This window comes from Aricia agestis, chromosome 22, assembly GCF_905147365.1.
Source record: "Aricia agestis chromosome 22, ilAriAges1.1, whole genome shotgun sequence".
Classification (NCBI taxonomy): Eukaryota; Metazoa; Arthropoda; class Insecta; order Lepidoptera; family Lycaenidae; genus Aricia; species Aricia agestis.
The window spans coordinates 2,672,922-2,687,356 of NC_056427.1; the positions used below are offsets into that span (position 1 = coordinate 2,672,922).

Consider the following 14,435-nt stretch of genomic DNA (forward strand, 5'->3'; position numbering starts at 1 on the left):
GTGACATCTCTCTTGCTCAGGCCTTTGTTTCTCTATTCCGCTACATATTAACTTTATGGTTTGGACACAGTAAAAGTTTGGACGGTACGATGCCACGGATGTACACACACAGAGAGAGAGACAAACACGTCAAACTTATAACACCCCCTGTCTTTTGTTGCGGGTTGGAAACGACATAACGCATCGCTAGTGTGTCATGAGTGTCATGACACGATGCGTCGTGTTATGTGAAATCCCATACATTTTTGACATTCAACTGAGGGTTCCGTTTCTGCTTTAACCTGTGAAGATAAATTATTATGATAAATAATTGTACGTGATATTTAAAATTGTATTTAAATTACTAAATAAAAATTCTATTTTTAACTTAAAAAATGCAGCGTCATTCGCAGAATTTTAAATTTTATTTTTTATGAATATTCCGTTGAAAATGTCTTTTGTCTTTTGGTGGTGGTTAGAAACGACATAACATAACGCAGTGCAAGTTATTGTCATGACCATAAAGTTAATATACCTAGCGGAATAGAGCAACAATCTCGAGCTGTCAAACGAAACCGAAATTGGTTTCATCTGTGTGTAAAAATATGTGTACGTATACACTTACACAAGCATGATTGAACATGATTTCTATGAGAATTGTCAACGTGCGGCACGTGCCGACTGGACGTCAAAAAAAGAGTGCTGCTGTCATGTATCACACGTCTCTTTTTACCACGCAGTGTTACTGATAGTGACATCTCTCTTGCTCAGGCCTTTGTTTCTCTATTCCGCTACATATTAACTTTATGGTTTGGACACAGTAAAAGTTTGGACGGTACGATGCCACGGATGTACACACACAGAGAGAGAGACAAACACGTCAAACTTATAACACCCCCTGTCTTTTGTTGCGGGTTGGAAACGACATAACGCATCGCTAGTGTGTCATGAGTGTCATGACACGATGCGTCGTGTTATGTCAAATCCCATACATTTTTGACATTCAACTGAGGGTTCCGTTTCTGCTTTAACCTGTGAAGATAAATTATTATGATAAATAATTGTACGTGATATTTAAAATTGTATTTAAATTACTAAATAAAAATTCTATTTTTAACTTAAAAAATGCAGCGTCATTCGCAGAATTTTAAATTTTATTTTTTATGAATATTCCGTTGAAAACATTTAATGAAGGAAAGGCCAACGTCAAAACTCGAACATGAATACAACAAAATTGAAATTTGAAATTCTAATCGCGTCTGAATCTGCATACAAAATTTCATTTACATTCAGCACTTTAACACGACAATGTTTTTTTGTAGTGAAAAATTGTACGTGAAAAGAAAGGGAAGAAAAACAATTTGATGTATAATTTGTTTCATTTCAAAATGTTTGCTTTAACATTTTTAAATTGAGGATATTTTGGGTACTCTGCGTTGCTTATTTTAGACGCTCAGATACAAGAAAAACACATTTTGTGTTAATATAATCTATTCTGTCCGTTTACATTAATAAAAAATCTAATCATTACTGCCCATTTTTAAAGGTCTGAAGGTTTTGACAAAAGTTTATTTTTTCCATAGCGTTGTTGATTTCACATCATTCTGAGTTGCCCGTAATAATTAAAAGCGAATGAATAGATAAACTGCTGTCAAGAAACCTCAAAAATTCAAATCGCAAATCCCTTCAAAAATGATGTCACACTATGCCATAGATGCGTCAAATTTTCACCCCTTTTTAATCGGGGTAAATAAAAATATTTTATAGGTATATACTCCTATACCATCCAATCACTCCATACAGGCGCCACAAATGCGTCCAAATTTCACCCCTTTTTTGATCGGGGGTTAAAAATGCTATGTTCATAGGTCGATACTCCTACACCATCCAATCTTCGAGCGACTACGGCTGGGTCCAGTGCGTTGGTTCCAACGTCGTGGGCCGGCAAGCGACGCCATGCGTCTTCACTATACTGCCAGCCGGTTAGTACTGTAAGTTATAGTGGGGGTGAAAATCGGGGGTGAATTTTAAAATTCACTCCTTTTAGGGGTAAATTGAAAAATGTACTCTTAGTTAGCCTTAGTTTTAGTGAGGGTAAAATTAGAAAAATTAACGCCTTTATGGGGGTGAATGAAAAAAAAATCGGTTAGTAAGTGTCCCCTGGTAATAAACCTGTTAGGCTGAGTTAAATGTTGGTGATAGAACTGTTGGTTATAAACTAGCGAAACACATAAGTACTTTCATGGTAAAAAGTTACCTACTTATATTCTAGAATATAATATTTTATATTATGCTTGAAAAATTATATGTTTATTCTACAAATTTACAAAAAGGAAAATATAATCACCCTGTTTTACTATTTACAACACAAATGGCCATAGAAGCAGATATTTCATCTTCTGTATCATTCTAGAGAAACCGTCCCCCGTGCGAGAATGTACAGTTTGGAATGTGACGTACGAGTCGCTGCGATTGGCCTGCGAGCGCGGCCATGATGGGGGATTGAAGCAGGCGTTTCTGTTACATGTAAGTACGCTTCGGTTTGCTTATTAGTAGAGTCCGTTTCGGTACGCATCGAAGTGGAGTACACTTCGGCTCGCTCAAGAGTGGAGGCCGCTTCGTAGAAGTTGGCTTCGAAGGGGTTTCGCTTCGTTCTGTACAAACAATTACATAAAATTATGTGCATGCTGCTTGTCTTACAGGATACTTAAAATAGCCTAGATATACTGGGTGTTAGGGTTAACACCGTTATCCTTGAAACCATCAAATGAGCCCGTCAAAATTAACGACTTTTTCTATAAGAACAATGCTGGGAACTCTAAAAAATCCGTCATCCGGGCAATTTGTATGGGTTTGAACTTTGAAGAGGGCATTTTTTCGAGTTCCCAGCATTGTTCTCATTGAAAGTTGTTAGTAGTTTTAAGGATAAAAGTGTTAAGGGTTAACAACCTGTATAATTCTAAAAATAATAAATACTCATTATTTCATTCTCATAAGCTCAATTTACACCCGCGGAATGGAATGGAAGCGACTTTATGCAACGTAACTGTACATAACACAATGAACTTTATGTTAACATTACCTCAAAACGCGGAATTTTCCAGAATTCTCCGGTGCCAATTCCCGGGTCATGGGGCGAAATCGACGCTTCCGTTCTTCTCCATTCCGCGGCGGTGTAAATTAAGCCTTAGGTGCTTGGAAATTTTAGTGCAAATAAAACATTTTTTTTTTATGAAATAAGGGGGCAAACGAGCAAACGGGTCACCTGATGGAAAGCAACTTCCGTCGCCCATGGACACTCGCAGCATTAGAAGAGCTGCAAGTGCGTTGCCGGCCTTTTAAGAGGGAATAGGTTAATATAGTAAGGAAGGGAAGGGAATAGGGGAGGGAAGTGAGGGGAATAGGGTAGGGGATTGGGTCTCCGGTAAACTCACTCACTCGACGAAACACAGCGCAAGTGCTGTTTCACGCCGGTTTTCTGTGAGAACGTGGTATTTCTCCGGTCGAGCTGGCCCATTCGTGCCGAAGCATGGCTCTCCCACGTATAAATCCGCAACATTCTGACAGGTATACGACCTGTCAACGTCGGTCCTCCTCCGCAACCTGACGAGCGACGAGCCGAGCTTCGTGGTGTGGGGCCTGTCTGACAGCGCGGCCGTCAAACTGTCGATACAGGCGTACAACGACAAGGGGTCTAGCGAACCTGTCACTGTCACTACGAAGCTGATGAAAATATATCAGAAGCATACAGGTAAGTTTTACGCGTTGCTGTCTGAATCATCCCTAAGAATGTTTATCTTATCCCGCGTTCCACTTGACGTTAAAAACGATCAAAACGCTCAAAAAATCTCGAAAATCGGTCCACAAACGCACAGTGTGATAAAAACCTCGATTTTGTTTCACCGCGTTTTTCTTTCAAAATACTATAGTTGATAGCTATATAAACATTAGAGTAAAACTCCGAGATCGATATTCTTTGTAGTTATTTTTTTAAAGAGTGTCAAAGTTGGCGTTTTCCCGGATCAAAAATTTGCTTAAAAATTAATTAAAAAAAAACTAATCAAGTAACATTAATTTTGTATATACCAATTGAACAATCACTTAATACTTTACTTTTTCTCCGAATTTGGTTAACCTACTGTGATCAAGTAGGGAGATATTTATTTATTTAGTAATTTTAGTTTTTTATTTTAAATTTCGCGATTAGATCGAATTAGAAAAAGTTTTAAGCATGAAACGATAGTGTGAGTAATCCTTTATCACTGTTATTAAAAATCACACTCTAATAACCTCTGTGTCAGAAGTTATATCCAATTCAATTTTTTTTTAATAAAAGTAGTTTTTAACTAGACATATCTCGTGTGACGCATGCTAGACGCACTGGTCAGGTCCTAGAAATATTTTGAAAGAATCCTCTCCCCTTCTGAGGATTCTCACCAAATGTATAGACGTCTCAATAATTCTCTCTCTCTCTCTCTAGCCTCAGTGCCGGTCACGATAGAGCTGTCCACCGTGCTAGTCATAGTGTTGTGCGCGGTGGCGCTCACGGCGGCCGGCGCAGCACTAGCTACGTCTGTGTTGTGCTGCCGGTACTGCGGGAAGCGACGAGTCGGTAAGTGGACCCTTGGCCCTTTATCACCAGAGTTCTCTAGCGTGTAGACTCTCTTCTTATCTATCCTCTCGCCTCTCCAGCATCTAGCCTATCTAGCCTCTAGCTCTCCAGCATCTAGCGTCTCCAGCCTCTGTCCTCTAGCCTCTGGAGCCTCTAGCGTCTCCAGCCTCTAGCCTCTCCAGCATCTAGCGTCTCCAGCCTCTAGCGTCTCCAGCCTCTAGCCTCTCCAGCTTCAAGCCTCTCCAGCCTCTAGCCTCTAATGTCTCCAGCCTCTAGCCTCTAGCGTCTCCAGCCTCTAGCCTCTAGCCTCTCCAGCTTCAAGCCTCTAGCCTCTCCAGCATCTAGCGTCTCCAGCCTCTAGCCTCTAGCGTCTCTAGCATCTAGCGTCTCCAGCCTCTAACCTCTCCAGCTTCAAGCCTCTCCAGCCTCTAGCCTCTAGCGTCTCCAGCCTCTAGCCTCTAGCCTCTCCAGCTTCAAGTCTCTCCAGCCTCTAGCCTCTAGCGTCTTCAGCCTCTAGCCTCTAGCCTCTCCAGCTTCAAGCCTCTCCAGCCTCTAGGCTCTAGCGTCTCTAGCATCTAGCCTCTAGACTCTCCAGCTCCCAGACGTGTCGGTAACTAATTTTTTTTGACAAGCTGTATGTTTTTCAACGCTGGCTGTCTCATTCGCACGCACAATATCAAACGTAAGTGTCATTTTTAGGTGTGAGAATAGGACCAGTAAATTAAGTTGTCGTGAACTACAACGACCTGCAAGATTCAAAGGACAATGGGCAAAAGCGGTCTAAGAGTCTCCACTGATGAGATATGTGCCCTTTTGCCCATTGTCCCTTGCAAACTTACACTATGACATAAACAAAAATACAAGATTCTTTAAAGGGACATTTTACAATATGGCTTTTTGGGGCCAAAATAATTCTTATTTTGGTCCCAAAAAGCCTTCGTAAAGCTGTAATCATGTTTATGTCATAATTATTGTTTTATCATTGCATAAAATAATTGTTTACTCAGTCCTTTATAAGTATAAAATTATATCATTTTTCTAGACTTTCTAGAATTTTTCTCTTCTACAAAACCAGTCCACGTCATTAAATGAGATATGAGGGTAGACGTATAATTCGATAACTCGAACATCCTGTACACCGCTGCGGAGTACTTTGTATACAGGATATGACATTTATTGAGTTACGCCTATCCTAGTAACGTATTTTTAGAAATGGTGGGGGTTTTTTATGTATAAAAATGATCCTTTTTCAAGATAGGTTTTTGATTTACTGAAATGGAAGCTTTTGAACCAGAAAAATGATTTGAAATAAAATAAATTAGGATTTTATGTGTAGCCTGATATATTAGCCAGTGATGAAGTATGTAAGTATGAAGTATGAAGGTTTGATTAAATTATTATAAAGAAAAAAAATTGTAAAATGCCGTTCTAGTCATAATGTTAGTTATTTTTTTTATTTATTTATTTATTTAAATCAGGCATCTTGGCCCATATTATTATACCTTATAAACTAACATACATAACATATAAACTAAAGCTAACACTAAACGTTATCCACGTACGTCTTCAATTAGGTACTATACTCCACTCGGGCTAACTTGTCGCTAGCGGTCATTGACTCCCTGTCAAAAACTTGTCATTTTCCATATAAACCGTGACTGACAATGAAGTGTCAGATATTGTTTATTGTGGTTTAATATGGAAAATGACAAGTTTTTGACAGGGAGTCAACGACCGCTAGCGACAAGCTAGCCCGAGTGGAGTATAGTATATACAAAATTAAGATAAATCCAGTCCAGTTCCTAGTATATCTAATAATTAAGATAAATATCAGTAAGTAACTAGAATTTCTCTATTCTCAGACAAGGACGACAAGGCGCGAAAGGACGTTTCCGACAAACCGCTGACGGGGGAGTGCGATAGCGTCGACAGTATCGGTGAGTTACGAGAGTTAGGCGGCCAATTGAATGGCTAAAGGCGATTTTTCGATCCTTGCGGACCGCGACCGAAAAAAATCAAATAAAATGCCACTATGACCTACGCTATAATTTTCTACAGACATTGGCGTAGCCACATGTCGCGTGTAGTAGCGTAGAGTAAAATAAAACCTATAGTAATAATAGCTCCCACACCGGTTTCGGTGACGGTGGTCGGTTTCATTGAAACCAAGCCAGCTACGCAGAAGTAATTTTATAGTGCCCAAGTGTGTGCGCAGTACACAAGAGCACTCTGTATTCCTTTACTCTCATAACCCAGTGGGTCGGAAGACCGACACGACCGGCGAGAGATCAGGCGCAGAACCGACTTTTTACATGCCCATCCGACGCATGGATCATCTTACTTGTCAGACAATCAGGTGATCAGCCTGCAAAACCTATAGTCTAGGACCTAGGTCATGGTGACATTTTATTTGAATTTTTGTTGGTCGCAGTCGCTTACCGTGAGGATCGGAAAGCCATCTTAAGGGTGAAATTACACCTAGAGACGGTGACGTATTATCGCTATAATGACATTTTAATTATTTATACGAAATTAAAATTTCAACTAGCGTAACGCCGCTTAAAGTTTAGCCATCTAGTTGAATCGACTAGCCGATTCAACTAGATGGCTAGCCAATTAGACAACTAACGGTCAATTCACATTGCAACGTGACTGAGTTATTAGTATTGAATAAATGAAATTTTCGCGACAATATGTTTTTGTGAAATAATAATTATGAAACTCAATTTGCATACTATAGTTTAATATGGAAATTATTTTGTTGTCTACTTAAGGGGTGTTAATTTTAAGGCTGCTGAAAATTAAACTTAATATTTTGCACGTAACAAAATTTTAATAAAACCATTAAAATATTACTATTATTACTCAGTTTTCAGTAATATCATCCTTACATACAAATAAATTCTACAACGTAGGATACATGACGTGGGAGAGCCATGCTTCGGCACGAATGGGCCGGCTCGACCGGAGAAATACCACGTCCTCACAGAAAACCGGCGTGAAACAGCGCTTGCACTGTGAGTGAGTTTACCGGAGGCCCAATTCCCTACCCTTTTCCTTTCCCTACCTTCCCCTATTTCCTTCCGTACCCTCCCCTGTTCCCTTCCGTACCCTCCCCTATTCCCTTCCCTACCCTCCCCTATTACCCCTTAAAAGGCCGGCAACGCACTTGCAGCTCTTCTGATGCTGCGAGTGTCCATGGGCGACGGAAGTTGCTTTCCATCAGGTGACCCGTTTGCTCGTTTGCCCCCTTATTTCATATTTAAAAAAAAAACATACTGAGTCTATAAAATATATTTTATCGTCATACCTACCAGCGTACCTACTTTTATTAAAAAGGTTTTCATTAATTACTTTTTTGCAGATAAGAACCCAGACATAATACCAATAGAGGGTAAATCCAGCGACACAAGTTCAAACAAGTCGACCATAGACCGAAGCACAGTTAGACCTCTCATACCGAAAACCTTCAAATGTGACGACCGTTACTACGACAGCTACCCTTTCAACCAATACGTAGATCTACCGCCAATGAATTTTAGATACCAGCCCAATTTGCCCAATATTGGTATGTGTGGACCACGCGCCGGGCAAAACTTGCAATGCAGCGGGCAAAACTTGCAATGCGGCGGGCAAAACTTGCAATGCAGCGGGCAAAACTTACAATGCACCGGGCAAAACTTGCAATTCAGCGGGCAAAATGTACAATGCAGTGTGCCAGAGGAATGCGGTGTTCCGCACGACCCCATGTTTGAAGATTGGTTGAAATATAAAAACTCTTTACCTGTGAATGCCAGTACTTCGGTAAGTAAACAATATGAAGTATAAATAAAATTAATAAAATAAATATAAAATCTCAATTTTAAATAAAATTAAAAACATTATATATATCAGCCCAGACCACTGGACGGATCGGGCTGAAATTTTGCATGCAGGTAGATGATATGACGTAGGCATCCGGGAAGAAAGGATTTTGATAAATTCCAACCCCAAGGGGTTAAAATAGGAGATGAAAGTTTGTATATAATAATACTTCTTAACGCGAGCGAAGCCGCGGGCAAAAGCTCGTTTATTATAAAATCGATACTAGTAAGCATGATCATCCCTACCTTTCTTCTTTGTAAATAACGGTAAAATTATCTGTCCTTATGTCTTATGTTAATTATGGAATAAAAATGTTGGTTTAACAACCGAAAAGAAACTACTAGGCTGATTTTGATTTTGGCTAGAATATAAAGTATTTAACCCACCGAGAAGTGCCTACTGCTTTTTGGGGGTAAAATATTTTTCTGTGGAATTTTACTTATTACTTACAATAATTTACATGATTAGCTTTAATTATTCTGTTTTGACCGGTGGGTGATTTTGGGGGTAAAATTTTACCAAAAAATATGCTGTATCTGCAAACTAAGCCCCTTTCATCTCCAGTATTAATTGCTAAGATCTCTCCCTTCTTAAATGCCTAAACTTTAGGTTACTTTTATTGTATTTTATAGACGCCCCATCCTGTGATTTCTCAGCTTTACTCTCTCCACAGTACCCCACCGACCCGCTGTGTTCCCTGCCGGTGCAGTACCGAGTGCGGTCACCACACGGCCGCGCCTCCCCGCAAGACAAGGTACAAATAACGGTAAGTCCATTTGTAGATCAGGGTAATTAGTAATTACGGATCAGGGTAATTTTAGATACAGGGTCGACATCTCATTGCCTTTCTTCATTATAACTATCCCAGATCCCTTAAGCGTTTAAGGGCCGCGCCACACCAGAATGGCAGCGGCGAGGCGAGCACTTTTAGTGTCATGTGATTTTAAACTTTATCTTCATTATTGTAATACATAGTATAGCTTGCAACGACACTGGACTTACCCTGTTTCTGAACTTACTCTGATTATCGCTACAGTCCGTTCAGAGTTAATTTACTTCGGTTGTGAACCTTTCTCTAGCAAATGAAATAATATAATGAACTTATCAGATTTAAACGCTATAGGCATAGTAATAATGAAGGAATGCAATGAGATGTTGGCCCTGTATCTAAAATTACCCTGAGTTAATTTACTTTGTTTCCATGATTGTGATCCTTTCTCTGGGAGATGAAATTATTGGACTAAACTTTTGAGATTTAAACACAATCCGGATAATAATAATGTAAGAAAGACAATAGGACTTTTAAAATAATATATAGGTCCGTGGTGCTTCTTAGAACTGAATTGAGATGAAAAGGGGTAAAGTTTGTTAAGCAGTGGGGCATAATATTCCTTTTTTTTTTAATTAAGAAAATAATTTCAATAATAAAGATATGAAACTAAATTGACGCCCCCACCGAATAATTGGACAATGTGCTATTGTGGGGTTTTTCTGTTATGCGTTTTTTGGCATCTAGAAGTCAAAATACGTATAATTTAATTGGCAGTTTATATTTATTGTTAAAGCGATGAAACACGTGGAAGCGTAATATAAAATAATATTATATTACTTACAAAAGCAAATATTGAACAACATAGAATATAGATGATTAAATTTCCAACGCTTTGATGTTTTGTTATTTTTATCCGGACAAATATATTGAAATTATTTTCTGAACATTTTGGAAAGCTTCCATTTTTATTCATTGCCATTTTTATTAGAAAAAATATTTTCTAAAGAAACTTGAAACCCGTTAAATACACAGAGAATACATACAAGGTTTGCTTGGTTTTGCCTGTCATGATAGGAGGTGTCCATTAATTGCGTGAGACATTTTTAAGGATTTCATGACTGTCCTAACCCTTGGTTAGAGATAAGATTTTTTCCAAACTGTCCCCCCTTCTCTAATCTCACTCGAGATTGACGATGAACGATTTTCAAAATCTGTTTTTGGCTTTTTCCTCAATAAACTTAAAACGTTTTACATGTTAAAGTTTATTGAAGAAAAACTTCATTAATTGTTCTGTGACTTTCATTCCAGACAATTTTTTCAAGACTTTTTTCATTACGTGATATTTGCTAGTTGCTACGAGGTTGCTGCTAAGGGGGGGGGGGGGGGGGGGGGGGATCTCCTTCCCTAGAGCACCTCACGTAGTTAATAGACGCACCTATATTGGAAATTTCATACGGTAGAAAAAGATGGCGGAACTTGAATAGCTCTAATTCAAGTTCCGCCATCTTTAAAATTATAGTAGTTGCCCATTTTGGGCTTGCACTTATAGGTGCAGCCTGTCTAGTAGGTCCCAAATATTTTGTTAAATGCAATAATTAACAAAATATAATTATTACTCACAAAAAACAAATAATTTTATTGAGTAATATTTTTTTAAGTGCGCTTTATGTTATCTAGAATTGTCTGTGTCTGTGTGTATGTGTGTGTGTGTACGCGAGCCTACACTGGCTCAAGTGCGCCTACACGCAAACAGACACATACACTTACACACACAACACACACGCACGCACACGCGTACCCATTCACACACACACACACAACGTACGCACACTCCCACACACAAAGACAATAATTATTGCACTAGATAACATAACGCAGCCTTTATTTTTCTTATTATTTATATTTCATTATTGAATAACATTAGTTACTTGTATTATATGCGTGGGCGGCCGCGTGTATGTATGTGTGTTTGTGTGTGTGTATGCGTGTGTGTGTGTGTGTGTGTGCAAAATCTTATTGTAATAGAGTTTATTTTTGTCCACAGCCGCAACAATGATACGAAAATCCAGTGATGACAAGTGACGTCTAAAATTGACTATTTAAATACTATATTCATAATAGCCTATGTGAAAATTGGTTCCAAATGTCCTAATTGAAGACATAAGTGGAATAAGTAAGAAATCATTTTAGGGCAATAACTTATTTTTCTCTTAGATTAATCAATAGTAACACCTACTTATCATCTAGCTATACATAAATATTTTTTTATTTCAAATTATTTTTCCGATCCTAAAGCCTCTTTTATGTCAAAAAATTTATAAATTATTTAAGACACTTTATTCACTTACGTCTTCAATTATCACAAACTTAAAGCTGATAGGCTCATAATTTTAATATTATTCTTGCCACACAGCCCTACAAAGCTTTTCTGACACATTGTCAAAATCAAAACTAATGCCGCCATCTTGTAAAATGTCACTTATAGCTCGACAAAGCTTTAAATGAGTGTGGATGACATTGACGGGAGCGCTGCTGGCAAAGGAGAACTGTCAAACACATATCAAAAATGACGTTTTCGTATGATAGAAGCGTTTAGTTCCTTTTCTCGCCATGTTCATGTAAAGCCTTGTCAAACTGTACTTACTTGAGACATCTCAATAAATCTTTATTTTAAAGACACAAATATTTTATTATTTTAATAACATACTGTACTAAATTAATATGGGAATATTACGCAAAAGTCGGAGCAGAGGGCGCTACTAACGCATACAGTGAATAATCCGACCTAAATCGGACATTGTCACGTCATTATCAGAATATACAGAAACGTTGTCAAACGTCGTACAAAATTTGTTTACTGTCTACGCTGGTGCTGCCTCTAGCGTGAAAACATTGCAGTACTTTTAATGTCATTTTAAAAGATCATCCATGCCTTGACATTGTCATCCCACCATCACAAGATCCTTGTAAGCCTGTAATGTTTTTGATTTAACGAGATCTAAGCATCCATACTAATATCATCAATGTCTGTCTGTCTGTAACCTCTTCAAGCCCAAACCACTGAACCGGTTTTGCTGAAATTTGGTATGGGGATACTTTCAGTCCCCGAAAAAAAGGGGATATTTTTAACCCGGAAATATGTGCGGTTCCTGCGCGATTTACAATTTTTCTGCGTCATTTAGTAAATTATAATGTATTAATTATTATAATATAGGTGACGCCCGCAACTCCATTGCGTCAAAATTCGGGAACCGTACATTTTTCCGGGACAAAAAGTATCCTATGTCCTTTCCCGGGACTCGAAAGTATCTCCATGCCAAATTTCAGCAAAATCTGTTTCTCGGTTTGTTCGTGAAGAGGTAACAGACAGACACTTTCGCATTTATAATATTAGTATGGATTGTATTATGTATAAGGGTGAATGTATATAGAATAGTGTATATAAATCTGTTTGTACATGTTACTATACATAGTGTACTTAAAGTGCTAAAGTTACAGATTAAAAATGTACGATTCAGCCGATTTCTGTAGATTTTTTTTTATCCAGAATGTTTAAAATGCAGCAAAAATGCAGTTTTATTCAATCCAGTTAGTTTGCTATTACATAGCAAAATAGTATTTTCGTCGTCAAACATACGTCAAATGACAGAATTGAGAATTTTGACTGGTCTGTCTCTTTGACGATTTCTTGATGTGGATTAAATGTAGAGTTTGACAGATTATAAGCGAGTAAAATATGTTAAAACTTACATTAAATTATTGTGGTAAAGTATAGCCTGTCAAGAAAGTGAAGAAATTAAAAAGTGGCAACATCGTAGTGTTCATCCCTTTCAAATCAATCTAAGAACGTATATAATTTAATACGTGGGAGAGCCTTGCTTCGGCACGAATGGGCCGGCTCGACCGGAGAAATACCACGTTCTCACAGAAAACCGGCGTGAAACAGCGCTAGCGCTGTGTTTCGCCGAGTGAGTGAGTTTACCGGAGGTCCAATCCCCTACCCTATTTCCTTCCCTACCCTCCCCTAGAGAATTCTGGATAAAAATTCTTCTATCGAATACGATTTAAAGTTTAATATAAAAATATTGTTGCAGCATGAAATCATTCTGTGTTTATAAGAGTCCGAATTAAAAATTTGTACATGTTTTAAATGTATAATTCTAAAAGTTAAAATAAAGTATTTTTTATGTTTTGTTAAGATTATTGTAAATATAAGTCGAAATAAATGATTTTGAAAGTGTCAATCTTTATTTTATTTTATCCCATAAAGTTAATATATCTAGCGGAATAGAGAAACAACGGCCTGAGCAAGCGAGATGTCACTATCAGTAACACTGCGTGGTAGAAAGAGACGTGTGATACATGACAGCAGCACTCTTTTTTTGACCTCCAGTCGGCACGTGCCGCACGTTGACAATTTAATCTCATAGAATTCATGTTCTATCATGCTTGTGTAAGTGTATACGTACACATATTTTTGCTGACAGCTCGAGATTGTTGCTCTATTCCGCTAGGTATATTAATTTTATGCTTTATCCTTATCCATACTAAATACTAATACTATAAATGCGAAAGTGTGTCTGTCTGTCTGTTACCTCTTTACGCACACATCGCAGAACCGACTTTGCTGAAATTATGTATGGAGATACTTTGAGTCCCAGGAAAGGACGTATTTTATTTTTTAACCATTTTATTTTGGAAAAATGTACGGTTCCCGCGTGATGGACGAATTTTCGCTCAACGGAGAATTTTTTTTATGAAAATAAGGGGGCAAACGAGCAAGCGGGTCACCTGATGGAAAGCAACTTCCGTCGCCCATGGACACTCGCAACATCAGAAGAGCTGCAGGTGCGTTGCCGGCCTTTTAAGAGAGAATAGGGTAATAGGGGAGGGTAGGGAAGGGAAGGGAAGGGAATAGGGTAGGGGATTGGGTCTCCGGTAAACTCAGTCACTCGGCGAAACACAGCGCTTGCGCTGTTTAACGCTGGTTTTCTGTGAAAACGTGGTATTTCTCCGGTCGAGCCGGCCCATTCGTGCCGAAGCATGGCTCTCCAACGTATAGATGTGGTCATCTATAAAATTATATAATAAATATTATAAAACAAGTCGGTTAAAGTCGTACATTGAAAAGGCGTATAATTTTAAACATGATGCAACGCCCTTATCAGTGCTAATACTATAAGCGAAAGAGGAAAAATTTCATATAAA

General features: G+C 38.4%; 1 protein-coding gene across 1 annotated transcript in view; it reads left to right on the top strand.

Moving 5' to 3' along the window:
- The window catches only part of LOC121737987 (hemicentin-2-like), a 94,756-nt gene extending 83,290 nt beyond the window's left edge, over positions 1 to 11,466 (top strand). The window contains exons 15-22 of the mRNA XM_042129744.1: positions 1,848 to 1,961; positions 2,393 to 2,505; positions 3,547 to 3,730; positions 4,460 to 4,591; positions 6,454 to 6,528; positions 7,956 to 8,395; positions 9,129 to 9,221; positions 11,272 to 11,466. Of these exons, the coding sequence (XP_041985678.1) occupies positions 1,848 to 1,961; positions 2,393 to 2,505; positions 3,547 to 3,730; positions 4,460 to 4,591; positions 6,454 to 6,528; positions 7,956 to 8,395; positions 9,129 to 9,221; positions 11,272 to 11,283 (1,163 nt within the window). The 3' untranslated portion in view covers positions 11,284 to 11,466. The remainder of the gene's footprint in view (positions 1 to 1,847; positions 1,962 to 2,392; positions 2,506 to 3,546; positions 3,731 to 4,459; positions 4,592 to 6,453; positions 6,529 to 7,955; positions 8,396 to 9,128; positions 9,222 to 11,271) is intronic.
- Positions 11,467 to 14,435: the final 2,969 nt, after the last annotated feature.